This window comes from Pterocles gutturalis, unplaced genomic scaffold (assembly GCF_000699245.1).
Source record: "Pterocles gutturalis isolate BGI_N339 unplaced genomic scaffold, ASM69924v1 scaffold12882, whole genome shotgun sequence".
NCBI lineage: Eukaryota > Metazoa > Chordata > Aves > Pterocliformes > Pteroclidae > Pterocles > Pterocles gutturalis.
Window position 1 is genome coordinate 1 of NW_010112906.1, and position 16513 is coordinate 16513.

Below are 16513 nucleotides of genomic sequence, written 5' to 3' on the forward strand. Positions count from 1 at the left end.
AATATATATATATATTTTTTTTTTTTTTACCTTGTCCACCTGGATACATACACCTGAAAGCCCTTCCAAGCTCCTCTGCTTGAACCCTGCCTGCAGGGGTCAATTCTCCTCCCCACTTTAGAACCAGAAGCAGGGATGGCTCATTTCTTCTATTATCTATTTGTACATAGAGAGAGGAGTTTACTAGTGAAGTATATTACAAATTTTTTTTTTTTTTGCATATGAACAAAAATATTTGGACTATGTAGATCTTCAGAAAAGAATCTCTTCAATATTATGAACCATTAATAGCATTCTAACATTAAGAATACATTTAACTGGAGAACTCAATGGGCACTGAAACAGAGAAACCTGAAGTAGTTACATTACAGAGAAAACATAACTGAAAAATATTTAGCATGAAATTTGAAGCAAAAAGTAAAGTGAGTCAGAAAAATTAAAACAAATTAGATGCTAAACACCCTACAGTTATTTCAGTCGATAACCATGGGTCAAGGACCAGAAAAGCTTGCGGAAGTTTTAAAGATAGCAGTAAATGTTGAGTGAGATTTTCCCATCCCAGCCCCAAAACACCATTTCTGGTGAATCACCAACCCTTCTTTTCACCCTACTTTTCTGTTACAAAAAAGCAATGTTAGAATACAAATTTGCTACATAGTTTCACGTGCAGGATTCGTCAGAATAAGAGACTCTGAATATCTGCCAACAACACAAACATTAATTCCAAACAACATATTCCTTCTTCTTAACATCAAGACATGTTATACCACTAGTCAGTGACTATTTAAACACACATGATATTAAATAATTAGGTGCAAAAGTAATATAACTACCTTCTTCTTCACTGGAAGTCTTTGGGCAACCATGAGGGAGATATGTTAACTGAACTTTGCGATTTATGCCTGAAAAATGCCCATACCTGAAATAGGAACAGGGGGAAGAGAGAGGAGGAGAGCAAGAAAAAACATGTTTTCCTCCAAATCTATTATGATCCTGTAACAGGATATAATAAATCTATGCTGGTCATTGATTTGTGCATTTGACCACCATTTATTGAAGCAGTGCTTAGAACATACAACTCAATGAGCACAGAATGACTACAAAAATATCAACTATTCTACAATGAAACATTTTAAAATACTATCTAAATACTACTTACTACTTTTTTTTTTCACCACATTGAACAAAAAACTGACCAAAAAAAAAAAAAAGTATTTGCAGACTGCACAAGTAATTTATCTGTTCAGATCCACAACTACAGTGGCTACCAGTATCCAGAATCTGACCTGGCAGTGCAGATAGCCACTATTCTGTTAGCCAATTAAGTTTTCAAGTATTATTTCAAACAATCATCATAGTTTTCAACAATAACTATCTTTGCCCACATTTTTTAAAAATTGAAGTTACCTACTACCATTTAGAGTTCTGCGACCCTAGAGCTTTAAAAAACCTTGAAGCCTTAGATCTTTCTTTTTTTCTTTTTTTTTAAATTATTAAATATTTCAGACTTAATATACAAAGCCTTATTTATTTGGAATGCTCCAAGTTTGCTGTAAGTAGACAGTACACACAGTGAAAGTTCTCACTGGCTCCATTAGACTTCATTATGTCACACATGGTAAGAAGCAGACCCTGCACTCTAATCCTTACAGGTTAAAAACATGCAAGAAGATAAAATTTGAGATCAAAGAAAGTAACTTTTGCACGTAGAAAGTATACTGAGACACTAGATAAAGCAATAAGTTAAATTAAAAAAGATAAAGAAAAAACAGAGATGGCACAGTTCTCCTACATAATGTCAAACATGACATCCTTTCTCTTGATAAACTTGTGCTTGAATTAATATATCATTACATATTTGATAACCATTGCAATCCAAGCAGTAACTAGTCAAACAGGTCAAAATAGCAGACACAACTTTGTTACCATGAAGCCTGAAAATTAGATACTTACATTTCTAACACAGTCTTTAGCTGTTCAAGTTTTGCTTTACTTTCTTCAATTTCAGAATCATTGTTTTGCCCAAGTTCTACAAGGAGTTGTCTTGCTATATCAAGCACTTCCTACAGAAAGAAAACATAGGATTTACTTAAATAAATAAATGATTTTCTGCTTATAAAATACCACAGCAAGAAAATAAAGACAAACTTGCCTGCAACTGTTTTGGTTTTTTCAGTTTTAGTTTTCCAGATTTATATCCATCACATTTTTCAAACAGATCAAAAAACCTTTAAGAGAAAGAACATTGATTAAAAATTACAGTTAAGAAGTTAAAATACTACTTGAACAAGCAACCCTTAAAGTGGTCTCAAATTAGCATCTTTACACTATTTGAAAAGCATGTTAAGACCTGCACTACAGAGGTCAAACCAACCTTTATTCAAATCACATTTCCTATAAAAGTCTTCAACACATTAGAGACATAAGAGCACTAAAAATGTTCTCTTACTGACTTGCTAAGTGTTAAAAAAAGGGGGGGAAGATACTCTATATATCAAATGACATAATATTAGAATATGTCAAGTCTGAATCTTCAAGAATGATAAATAGAAGCAGGGACTAAAAATACCACATGAGTAGTCATACACATTTACAGTATGTATCTCTGAATGCAAGAATCTAGTCTCAAAACAACTAATTATTTTTACTGAAATTGCCCCTAATTCCACACCAATTATGCAAGGTGCTTTATGAATGCTAACATAAAGATGGCATCTACCAGAAATTCAGAGTCATCACATTTTGACAAAAGTAAAGGACATAAAGGTGGTGCAGCAAGATGGCATCTCACATAAGAACAGTTATGATAAAAAGAGAAAGGCAGAAGTCACAGTCAAATGTTGAACCAGAAATACTCTCTGCTGCATTATTTTGAATAAAGACATCTGTAGAGACAAATGCATTTTCATTAAGATCAGGCAGGACAGTTCACAAAACACAGCATATGATGAAGGAAGTCTGCACAAGCAATCTGACAATCCTGTTAGAAAGAGAGGTGCATAGTTGCTAATTAGCTTCAGTATCAGTTAGATTTAAAAGAAAACAAAACAAGAGAAAAAAAACTTGCATGATGCAATTCCAGCTCAGTTCATTGCTTGCACAATCTCCAAGAAGTGAGCTCCGCTCTAAAGCATCCCAGCTAATCTTTACCAAGATTCTACTTACTTCTGATGTTTTACTTCCATTTTCATTTTTTGTTTTGGTGTTCGGTCCCCATGGCGTATTACAGCTATAACACATCTAAGCTCCATCCTGAAATTTCAAGAGTTATATTTCACAATTCCATATATTAGGGTCTTTTATTTAATGTTAAAACCATCATGAATCAAGACAATTGACAAAGTTGTAGTTATATGACGTAACTACAGAAGTGACGGAAGGATATGCAAGAATATAAGGTTAACCGAAAATGATGTCACGTATAAAATATAAATATTGATTTTAAGACTTGGGTAACTACAGAATATCTATTTTAAGTAGTTTTTAAAAACACCAATTTTGAGGTTCATTAAATGAGAGAGTATGTTTATTAGAAATGCATATTAAGTTGGTGCTGGAACAACGATTAGCAGTGAAGGAAGCTATGCATAAAAGACACTACACTTGAAAATCTGCTGTTCTGTACTCAGCTTGACTAAGGGTCAGAAACTCTGACTGCTGGCTTAGGAATTGTGATTCCTTCCTTGTTCTCATGACACAAAACAAGCGTTCATAGGCCAAAGTGGGCACACCTTGTGAAGAGAAAAAAAATTCACACAAAAGTTACATTAGTAGTTTGTACAATTCAGGTGTAGCTACTATTTTCTTACATTGTGCCAGAGGTGGTTGGCACAATAGGGATGTCTTCAGCTTCCAAAGGAATCGACCATGGTATCTGAAACTGGGGAGCAAGTTCTCTCATTATGATATTTCTACAAAAGGGGTTAAAAAGAAAAAAAAACACAAAGTTTAAAGCACAGCATATACAACACATACAAACTCCAAACCAAATAGATAATATATACATGCATTTTTATCAATGTGGTTACGTTATATTACCAGAGTAATAGCAGTCATGAACCTCTCAATGCGTATTTTTCTTCTAATTGTATAATAAAAAACCACTTAAACAACAATTCAAAGCTACTACAACTGCTACAGAGACAACATTAGCCTAATGGCCCTGGATTTGTAAGAACCTTCAGTTTTGAACTCCAGTTCCTAAAAGGGTTCCTTGGATATAATTTAGTCTTTTTTCATTTAAATATTCAGATACCAGATTCCACTGCCTAACTGAAAGTCCCTGATTATCAGCAAGTCATTCTCATCAAGGAGTCACTAGTACCTTTAGTGGTAATTTCTCAACAGTTGTTGTGATAGAACTGGAAAAATAACTAAAGTTTCTGGTCATAACTACAAAATGATAACACTGCCTGAACCTATAGAAGGTTGCTAAACCTTGCTAATGTTCTGTTTTCCAAGTATTTCATCAAAATATACAGAATTAATAACTACATAAGAAGCAGTAACACTGCGGAAAAAAAACTGTGCATCTTAAAGTAGCATAAGCCAAAATTTAATTTCTAAAAAGCTTGGAAAAAATCTGCTGTTACTTAACACTGCAATGTATTACCCTTAAGGAATTAAGCACAAGGAAAAAATGATAACAGCTACAACAATTTGAATAAAGAGAAATCAAATAGGTCTGAGAATTGCAACTATAACTCAAAAAGTGGCCTAAAACAACAGGGCTACAGTTATGTAGGATTTCAGCTTAGCTCTTCCTCCATCTCATAATATCGCAGACCATTTGACAATGCAAAGTCATTTTGTATCTCATGAGTGCAATCTTACTGTAAAGCCAGTTTAACTAATCAAAATGGGATCAGTCTACTTTGAGGGCATGAAATACTAGGGCCTGAGCAGTGAGGCCCTGAACCAAAGCTGACCTCTAGGTGAACCCCACAACCTAACAATGTACCTAATATGTATCATATTGATCACATATGCAATGTATTACCTTATGAATATATGCCAATTTATAAAAGCTTTTGTTGTAACGCTTATAGAGCATTGCTGTAACGCTTGCTGTAAGATACTAGCTGTGTAACAGTGGCTCCACTTGCCGAAAAGAGATAAACCTAACTCAAACCTTCAAACAGACCTCTACGTGACAGAAGGTAGCAGGGCAGTGATGGGCGTTATTTAGAGACGCATAATCAAAGATAACCAGACACGTTTACTTCTTCTTAACCTTTTCTCGGGCTCTGGCCAAGCGTGGGAAAAAGTTAACAAGGAAAAAAAAAACTACACCAGATGTTTCTCGCAGCTTAAGATATAAAATTGTTTATTTAACTGTATAAAAGCGGGGACTGTTTGCAGGGAAATTTGGAAGCTTCCTCTATGCAGTGGACGCACTGTATAGAGATTTCCCAATTGCCAGGATGAGTTCTCCAAATCCTTCGCTGTAAACGGGCTCCCCAGCGTCTGCAGATCTGGATGATGGTAATATAGGGCAGTTGGTGATGTATCTTTCTTAATCACTGTCACTAACTCTGTGTAGTAATGATTAGGTGCATTACATTATTTTGTGCTTGCTATAGTAGTTTGCTTGTTGTCTTGCTGCTTTACCTTATCTTGCTTTATTTTCTCTGTACTATTTTCCTCATTACTTTGTCATTTTGGACATAAGCAAAAATAAGTTTACTTCTTTTTGGTGCCTGTGTCCTCTGTGCTAACTCTGCTGATTGGCAAAACAGGGCACCACTTCATTGGCATAGAGTTCACTACTCAGACCTGTATGATCCCTTGTTATACTTTTTGTTTCCAGTAGCAGAGAGAAGATGGTATAACAGAAGACACCATGATACTACCTCAGTTTGGATTTACTGCTATGAAATCCACAAACATACAAGTATACAGCAGTTTCATATCAAGGACAATGTACATTTAATTCAGGCACATATTAAACAGCAGAAAGCATAACCACCCACTGGTGCTTCTCTACTTGAAAAAAATCTCAACTACCTTTAAGAACTTAATACAGCTTTCGAAATACTTATTCAGTTAGCCTGAAGTGTTTACTCAGACTCAGATGTTTTGGTTTATTTTAGGAATAAGGAATTGATTTGTTCATGTAGGATTCTTTTAAATATTTTTATTACTTATTTTACATGATATTTCATTTTAAATAATTAATTTAGGAATAAGTAGCACATATCGTCACATACAGAGTTAATAGGCAAAACTCCTGAAATAAATCAGTAAACTCTTACCCCAGAATCTTAGCGCAATCATCATAGTATTTCATGGAATTTTTCACAAAACTGAAGCCATTCACATCACAGACATAGGACTGTCCGTTAGCACGCAGCAAATCAAAGCCACAAACTGTCTGCTGTTTTTAAGAATAAAAGTTCAAGTCACTGATCACCTTCCTTAGGATTGCTTATTCTAAATAAACTTTATTTAGCTGAAAACAACAAAAATGTGACAGATTTTATACTTACTACCTTTTGCCAGTTCCACGTTAGGTTCGCTCGTGTCATGCAAACACCTTCCTATTTTAAACTTTATATCCCTAACTTTTACCCTTCCTAGATATCCTCAGCAGTGTCAGCATTGAAGATCAAGGTCACATGTGCACAAATTTAACTTTCAAGTTTTACAGCATAAGCAATGACAGACCTATAAATTCACTATTCTAATAGTGGTTTCCCTCTACACATATTTTTTAAGGATGGCAGGCAAGAAACGACAAAATATTGATAAAAACATTTTTGGTCAAATTTAAATTTGACAGGATAGTTTCGCAATTGACAGAACATTGACATTGTAAGTACAGGATACTAGACGCCATGATGCTATAAATATAGTGTGAGATAACTTTTTTAGATCTCAAAGCCCACTTTGGCAGGCAATAGAGGTTCAAGCCCCATAGGCTCCAGAATGCCATCATAGTTACACACAGGTAATGAGACAGATTGAAGGCCAGCCTTTTAATAAGACAAGTGAAAGGAGGGTAAGAGATTGAATGAAGTTTTGAACAAATGAATCTTAAAACTATACAAAAATGGAAACAATCGAACACTTAAAATAAGGACCTACTCATATTAGTACTAAATTAACATTTAGTTGGGCCCGATGCAAACACTAGGTAACAAAAGTTACATAAACTTGACAACTGAAATTGCGTTTCACTAACTTAAAACCATTAACAAAATGTGTGAACATATTACACATACCACAGAGACACTGTGAACTAGCAAAGAACAGCAATATATGAATTCAGGAAACTTACGCAACATAAGCAACCCATCCAGAACTTTTCAATGCATTAAAGGAAGAATTTGTCTAGATTAAAAAAAGATCTAGATGTGGAAGTTCAACTTTTCTCCTTCCTAGGAGGTCTGCAGTAATTATCGCTGCTGGCTCTGTGCACTAAAACCCTACAGAAGTCTCACGTAATAAAGAACTAATAAAACTAAATGTTTGATCAGATATGAAAGTAATCAGCTTACTTTAAAGGCAAGGCATACTTTCCAAGCAATTAACTTCTCCCTTGCATTCAGGATGACTGGATACCTCACTTCTTTTCCTTCACTATCTCGTTCTACCTTGCCATCCAGAGCTGGAGACTTCCGGGCTTCAGCATGAGCATAGTCTGGACCTACTGTGTACACCTGTATTGAAAAACAGGAACTCTTGACATAGTATTATTAAATTACACTACATATATGCATGCATCTTGATAAATGTACCTCATATGTGATAATGACTTCAAAAGATACTAGCTGCTTTCATCACTGAAAAGGTCACTCTAAAGTACCTTCCTCTCTGCCTTCAGAGAACGCCCATCATTTACTGACAATGTAGGATAAAGCAAGAGGAGAAAACAGCTGGAGCACAGGTAAAGAAAAATAATAATTCTAAAACTTGATGAATACAAATGTATTTCCTAATTACAGTGGTACAGAGGTAAAGAATAATATTTTCCTCTCCAAAACATCTGCAGAAATTTGAGATTAATTTGAGAATTATTTCAGTCTAATTGATTATGGAAATCTGGCTGTAGGACTAAGTGATTCTCTTCATTAAAAAATATTTTCATATTTTAAGCAGGACTAAACAAGGCAAAGATCTGCCCAGTTTTAGCATGACAAGCCAGAGGCTTTAGAGAATGATTGTGATATCTGCTTTGCCACAGTTTTGATGCTCACTGAAAGGACTGGGACATATGCTAGAAGAGACTTGTCAGCAGCTCTCAAAAATGGGTTATTGTCACTTTAACTAAAACCAAAACTTTAATCTTTGCTAAAAAAGTATTCAACTAAACCAGACAACTGCAAATACTGCCAATTTAGTCATTTCAGGCAAGAGAGTGACTTGGGTGAAGCTGCCTAATATAAAGCTGACAGAAAATCCATTCTTTATTTGCAGTGTTGAAGTCCACAGCTGCTGCTTGATGACCATAGTACAAGTAGTACTCGAAACAGTCCCCACCCCTCAAGTCATTTGCATCTCTTCAGATTGCAAGAAACCTTTTTGGAAACAGTTTGTAAAATTCTTATACAGACATGTGTAAACTCAGATTAACCTATTGCAAAGTGTTGCACAGTATAACCACCTAAAGAGAATAACTCATAGAAACGTAGCAACTTAAAGAACGGGGAATTTGTCTGACAACATAAAATGAGCATTCCCCTCATGTATCACCAACTGGGACAAGTTGACTGCAACTGGTAAAAGGTCTCTTTGGCCTAAGATTGGATTAGATCTCCCACTCTCTAAACCTCCACTTTTGTCTAAATACATGATCTCTCATACACGTTGTAAAACATTTTTTTTCCACGTGTTTTGTGATGGGCTTAAAAATAACAGAAGGGAAAGAAAGCAATCTCCGTACATGGCTGGCTTAAAACCTGTTCTGTTATTGCTCTATTTTATCACTCTTTTATGATAACCAATCAATACATCTGTCAAGAAAATAAACGAACAAAAGAGTGAAAGTAATTACAGATAAGGTCAATGAATTATTTTCTGCAACTTCATATAATTTTAGTACATAACTTTTCTTTATTAATTATTCTACTGAGATAGTTGGAAAAATCTATTTCAATTACAGATTTCTTTGTAATCTTTAGACAAAATATCTAGGCAGCATCTAGCAAGTTACACAGGAAAGTATATGCTGTTCTGGCACTAACACAATACAAAAAAGACAACGTGCTAGGTAATAAGCCTCCAGCTCTTGATTTCAACATAATAAGCAAAGCTGCTCTACATTGCAAGTACTGTGTTTAAGTAGAACATGAATTACATTCTTTGCTTACGAACCATATCAAAATGTCATTAAAATTAATCTTTGACACAACGATATACTTTCATCTTTAAAACTGACAAACTCTTGGAGCACTTGATTGTTCTAAATACAAATAAGAATGCATAGTTGTCATACCTTCACATCAGTGCCATCTGTAGGCATGAATTCCTCATAAATATAGGAGCCTGTTTTCCTCACACTGCTTTCAGGGGAATAAACACTGCTTCTGCTGCCAATCTGAAGTGAATATTTTTCTATTAGTAAACTCATAGGCTACTGCCTGAGAAACTTTAGCATTCCTTAAAATAACACCTGTACTAAGAAAACACTTCCTGTACGAAATGAAGCAAGCAGGTTTTGATTGTTCACAAAAGATTTTTATAAGATCATAAAAATGCACCGTAGGTGTATGCTTCGTTTATCCATAAGAATCTGCAATGGCTGACAATCTACTGCAAGGAACAAGGGTCTCCATTCAATCTACATGTTCCCCTGAAATTAACTGGTCTGATCTGCCACTACCCCTACACAAGCAGAACATGACAAAAGAGGTCCCAGATAACATAACTGATAGGACGGAATTACTCTGCAATTCTGTCAGACATCTACAACTTCTCAATAGGGTTAGTACAGCACCCTCACCTTTCGAAAGAGCCTCTGGCTTCCACCCCCAGCAGATGTTGGATAATAAATGTAAACATTATGGTCCTCAGCACTAACTGGCTTTTCTACAAACGGCTTTTGGAAAATTTCTCCATTCACTTCCACATGATCTTCTCCTTCAATCAAGTTGCATTCTGAAGAAATAGTGTGAACAACAGAAATGTAATAATATATTAATGGAATGAAATGACTGGAGATTTGGGGTAATTTTGTAGTTTGAAATAGACTATATTACATTTTGTTTCACTGGTTTGCCACTGTCTGCACAAAGACTTGATGATCATGTGCTGAACATGTCTGCTGCACCACATTTATATTATGTAACTTAATGTTGTGTTCCAGGATTTCTGTTGATTCCCTCAGTGTCAGACAAGAAATCATCTCCTACAGATGCATAAACTTGCATAGGTGGTATTATTTTTTTAATGTTTTGAAGACGGGGGTAGGACTGTCTCTCTCTTCACTGCCTTTCTCTGAAATATAAGGGGGATGGCAGATGGACAATGAACACCATGTGGTGCCCAATGCAACAGTACTTTTATTAGGCTGAGAACTGTCTCATACTGTGTGGTTGATGCACTTTGCAGAGAGGACTAGATCCTCTGGAATCAGGGATCAGAAAGCTCTTCACTACTGCATGCAGCAGCTTTTATTTGACTTTTGTAGCAAGAATGAGTCCTTTTCCCCCTGGATTTTGCAGGTATTTTAACCTAACATCCCTACCTCTTAAGAGCTACACCAGAGTAATACTTCTTAGCTCTTACTCTTGTGTCTTGACATCTCCTTGTAATCTCCTATTGTTGCTGCAAGTTTCATTTTAGCAGAAAAAGCTGTTATATTTGTTTACAGGTACAGAAAAAATTAATTCCAATTTATATTCAGAATATATCATATGCAGATTTGTCTGCACTAGATTACGCTCACATTGCTTGTACCCAGAAGGGAAAGTATTCAATAGTCTGACTTGTTTCTGTCAATATTACTTTCCTAAGTACAATTCCTAATTATTTGGGGTAACGTAACATCATGAATGCTGCTCTCTTTGGTGACATATTAGAATCTCATTTTGAGTTTGGAGGCCCTTATATTCTAGTTGCTCTGTGACAGCTGTAAGAGGACTGTGACCCCAGGCTTCAGAATTGTCCTTTTCAGATGTATACTTGTAATGCTTTTGGCTGGGATGGAGTTAATTTTCTTCACAAAAACTGTTATGGTGCTATGTTTGGAATTTGTGACCAAAACAGTCTTGATGTTTCAGTCATTGCTGAAGAGTTGCTTACACAACCTCAATGCCTTCCCTTTCACATATTGCCCCCACAGCCAGTAGGGGTTAATCCACAACAATACTCTAAATACTGGAGGAGAAATCAACTTCTGCACCAATTAATTAATTTCCTAGCAAGAGAAATTTAGCCTTCTGCCAGGTATGTACTGTTTTCCAGTGGAAACAAAGAGATTACAATGGTTGATATTTTAGTCATCAGTTTTTACCTTGGGGATTGTTTGGATCACGGTTCAGAACTGCATAGCGAGGAAGTAAAATGCCTTCAGCTTTAAGAATGCTGTATACTTCTCTCCTAGAGGAAAAGGACAAAAGTTGCACAGTAAAGAGCAAATCCTGCCATATTTGAATTTTACAGTCCATGAGGAAGGGAGAAGCAAAATACATATAATTTTTGTTTTTAAAATCACACAGGGTAAGATTACATTTAATACTCTGCTTCTTAATATAATGCTTTGAAGGTCACTGACACAGCTGTACCTCTGCAGTGATCTCATAAGTATCAGTAAAAATGCAATTTGCTATGCCAGTCCTGGCCTCTCTATTCTGGCAGTGCAAAAACAATTTACATAGAACAATTCTCTTGTTAAAAGAAATTATTAACATGAAGGTTTAAAAGTGTTTATACAGGACAGCAGCTGAAGGCATCCAAAATAGCAAGTCTGCTCACTATTCAGAAGGCTCTAATGTTTATGTATTTTTCTCACCATTGTTTTGTTAACATTTTTTATGCATGATTGCAGCCCAAAGGAAATTCACTTTAAATAACCACACCATGTCGGAACACCAAAAACTTGTGTTAAGTATCCACTTACCAGAGAAAGAGACCTTTAGTAAGTCACATGAATTCTACAATTACAGGAGGTTGTACAGTTCCTATACATGCCTATGCCATACATATTTCCAGAGTTTTATTTTTTTCATTTGCTAAGCTTCATTCAAATGTATCATCAAATTTCTACCTTGTTAGATCTTCAGACATATCAATAAAAAGGCAGGAAAAGAAAAAAACACAACTAAAGACATATCCCAGAAAATTATGCATACATTAATAAAACATAACATTCACTGTAATTTTGTTTAGACTATTGTACAACACACTGGAACTGCTGCTATGCAACACTGACAGACTCTCACAGTCTCCTACTTAAAAGCAGTTTGCTGTTTAAAGCTAAGTAGTGTTACCTACCTGTCTTGTATATGATACTGCATATTTAAGTCATTGATTATGAACGGATTCCTGAGTTTTGCATAGGCAACTGCTTTGTCCAGTGGAAATCCTGAAATATTTGTAAAGGCAAACAAATTCAAACTACAAGACACAACACCTGTAAATAGTCTGGAACCCTCATATTTAAGCTTCAGAGTACAACCAGAAATATTAAGTGGGAGGATGCCCCCCCAACTATAGACACACATAGCATCAGCTTAAGACCATCATGAAACTATAGCCTAATTTCAGTATAGGCAGCCAAAAGTCTGTCTCCAACTTCTTCCTCGTCACTCCACATGTCATCCACTTCCATAGGGACAGAACTAAGGCTACGCCTCTGCCTGAAAATACGATCTTTAACTTCAGTCTACTCATCTTTGGCTCACTGCCCAGGCCCACAAAAAACACTAGATACTAGCAGAGATATATGAACACTCCTGTTGAGAAAGTAGCATGCCTTCACCATTACTGGACCAAGTATTAGATCACCATTTCCACTGGCTCCACAAATATTTACCAACAGAATAGCTGTTTTAAATACCATGTCAGACAGGACTTTTTCAAGCAATGAAAGCAGTGTCATTTTAAAAAGCTTATATTTTAAAAGTCACGTATTAGGCTAAACAAGACAAACTAATCACTTCCTAGGAAAATCCAATAAAACTATAAGGTGAAAAAAAAAGACCCTCAAACTGGTTAAAGTATTTAGATATCAAAAATATTTATGGTATTATTAGAAGATTTACCTTTAGAATGAAAAGAAATGAGACAGTCACATAAAGGCCAGTTTTCTACTGGCTCATTCAAAATAACATCCTCTTCAAATATTACCACAGTTATGTACTTAAACATGGAGAGGCGTTCAAGAATTTCTTTCATTGGTTTGGACTTAGATTTCTTAGCCATTGAACAAATCCCAACTGCAATTTGTCTTTCTGGTGGCTGAAGAGGGGGGGGAAAAAGCAGTTATTATTTTTAAGTTTTCTCAGAACACAACAGGGTTTTAGCAGCAAAATACTAGAGCACATGTTTTCTGTTAAAATTCAGGTACTACCTTTAATTTCATTTTTAAACAAGTAAATTTCTAGCAGGTAACAAAATGCGGCATGTCAGCACATCGCATTGCATCCTTATGAAAAATGCTTCGAAAAATGAAATTGTTCAATAGCTCTACACTACTTTTTGTGAGTAATGTATCAGGAACAAAAATAAATCAGAAATGTCAAATCTGAATGAATCATACTTATGGCTTACTCTGAAATTAACTAGTCATTCATTTTTAAACTATTTAACTTTTCTACATTACTTAGTAGTCATAAGGCTTCTCACCTTATTACTTTAATATGAAATTTCCTTGTAAAAAGGAAAACTAGTAAACCAGAAAATATTATTCTAGGTTTCTGAGCTATTTTGGGCACACAGTTTCTTTTTTCTTCTGTATACTCCATATTTTCTTTCATGTTATAAGCCTTTAAAAATTCCTTCTCCTAGTGGTATTGCTAAGTGCAACAGCCAACCTACTCCTGTGTTTAAAAAGAAACAAACAAAAAACCCCACAACAATTCTTTATTTCAACTTACTGTTCTTTTAAAACAGCCAATTACCTTCCCTTGCTAAAATACCCTGAATGAACTGAGCTGTCCAAGTTGCTGATTTTGCACTACTTCTCTGCATTTCCAAACTACTTCTAATCATGGTGAAGTGTTTTATTGGCACTTCCTTGCATTTAAATTTTTTAGACATGCTTGCAAGCAGTGAAAATTTAATCTGACTATTCCCTAAAATGAAATGTTATAGACTAAAAGAACAGCAAAATACAACTAAAAATAAACGGCATGACTCATGCATAATGAAATAACTAGTTTGTCTTAAAAAACCCTAAAAATCGGTAAGCACAGTGCTAAAATACAATTCAGAACACTCTGCAAGGATAATAAACTACTGTATAATTTAAGATTATTTTAGCATGCACTTTCTATACACCAAGGAAGAAAAATGAAAACATGTCGGATTTTAGTGAAAACAATGATATGAAAAAAGAAATGTTGAGTCTGTTCAAACTGAAAAATCAAAAGTTAACTCTGCAGCAGCCAACAATAAACACAAAAGAAAAACTCTCTCTCTCTTTTGCTACTAATTATCCAAATAAATAAAATGAAACCTTATGCCATCAAGTTCATTCCCAGAACCCAAATTAAGTCTGCAAAGTTGGCACATCAACCTCCCCTGCCCTCAAACTCTGTATTAAGGTCAAGAATATCTACTTCAAAGTTCAAGGTATACTTACTTTTCAAGTCTGTGGCATTTCTAAACATAACTGACAGATCATTATCCAAATACGAACAACTTCCTAATTCATAACACCCTTTCGGTATCAGATTTTTGTGATCTAATCCCATTTCAAAATAAAATAATGCTAGAGAACATACAGAATAGTACACACATGCCCCCTTCAGTACATACAGAATCATACTCTTCCTCCTCTTCTTCCCCATGGTCATAGAAGTGTTCGTAATCTGTAGATCTGGCTGAATCCAATAATTCTTCCCCATCTTCTCCACCCACGAAGAATCTAGGAGGATCACTCTCTGTTGCACTGACAGACATGGCTACAAGATCTATAAAGATCTATGTAGAAATTGCAGCCACTCTGGCAGCTGAGATACTAGGCATGTTTCCTGATGACTTAGCAACATAGAAGTCCCCTGCTCTTTGATGTTGCTTGCGCGGTGTTGCCACTGTGATGATGTCTGCCACACACTGTTTCAACTGGTATCATCTGCTCATTATTGGGTTTAGCTGCTGCTCCAAGAAACCCACAATAGGCTACTCCTTCCCTGAGATAATACGACTTTTTAACCTAAAAGAAATATCCAAACAAACAACAAAAAGAAAAATCACACTTGGTAAAGGCACATAAAAGTAAACTCTTCTCATTTAGAAAAAGCCCTCAGACATTTAGACACCTGTGAGCACAGAATCAGAAATAAAACTATGCACACTACGCACAGTTCACACTTTCACATGTATGTTTAGAGCAGGGGGAATAATTTCAAGATATCTTCAAACTACAGGTGCAGATATTTTAAAAATAGACAATGTAAGTCATGGAAGTAAAAACGGGGTTTTTTTTCTAACTTACGCAGGGTAAAGTGCAAAGTATATCTTTCATACCAAAAAATAAAACAAAAATCTTCTCCAATATTTACAATACTTAACTCACCATCCCTGTCATCAGCTGTTTTTTCCACAAAAGTTTCCAGATCAAATGGCAATGGCAAACAGACAAAAATGCTACTGAAAACTACAAAGCTTCCATTAGTCTTAAATAGAAACCTATTCTTTCAAAAACTGAGTGGATATTCAATGTGAAAGCAGAATGTATGTGTCAGCTTGATGTTTGCTTATTTATTTAATAATTATAAATTATATGTATTTAATAATTATTAATAATGCAACAAAGCATTGTTTTATTTTCACACTGAAAATTTAATCTTTACAGAGACGTACACTAGCATTGCCTCTGGTCAAAAATATTTCTAAGCACTAATGTACCAGTGAAGTGAACACATATTGTACCCTTTTAACCAGTCATGTGAAAATAAAACCTTGGCCAAATAAGTTGCATACAGAAACAGAGACTCTGAGCTCAGCCTTTGGTTGTTTTAACTAGGTAACTGTTCTTGCTGTAAGTTATGCATGGCTTTATACCATTAATTACAATCCATTTACTACTAGTTAGAAAATTAATAAGAAGTTACTTGTTTTGATCAAATGCTTTAGGTTATTTATTAAGTCAGATCATTACGTAAGTGCCATTTCACAATGTCGTCTCAGCAGAACTGAATTTCTCTTTAAATATCTGCCAAAATGACTTTGGCTGTTCTATGAACAAAGTGAAGCAATAGTAAATTTCCAATGGTGATCAACCATTCAGCTTCCTGTGAAAGAGAGCGGTAAGCTGAGCAAAAGTTACCCAAAAAGAATCTGTCCTAAGTCAGAGAGCAGTAGGTTAAACATGGGTAAACAATACAGCTTTTTCAGAGCCAGAAGC

General features: G+C 35.3%; 1 protein-coding gene across 1 annotated transcript; it reads right to left on the reverse strand.

Moving 5' to 3' along the window:
* Positions 1–30: 30 nt before the first annotated feature.
* On the reverse strand, positions 31–15319 carry LOC104462339 (inositol hexakisphosphate and diphosphoinositol-pentakisphosphate kinase 2; the record flags this gene model as incomplete). The annotated part of the gene is made up of 14 exons (XM_010074248.1): positions 14923–15319; positions 13206–13401; positions 12436–12526; positions 11456–11541; positions 9944–10098; positions 9437–9538; positions 7500–7661; positions 6255–6376; positions 3810–3911; positions 3166–3252; positions 2153–2228; positions 1954–2063; positions 834–919; positions 31–156 (listed from the first exon to the last, which is right to left on the reverse strand). Coding segments are annotated over exons 1-14 (1645 nt in total), but the record flags the coding sequence as incomplete, so codon positions are not given.
* Between the last annotated feature and the right edge of the window lie 1194 nt (positions 15320–16513).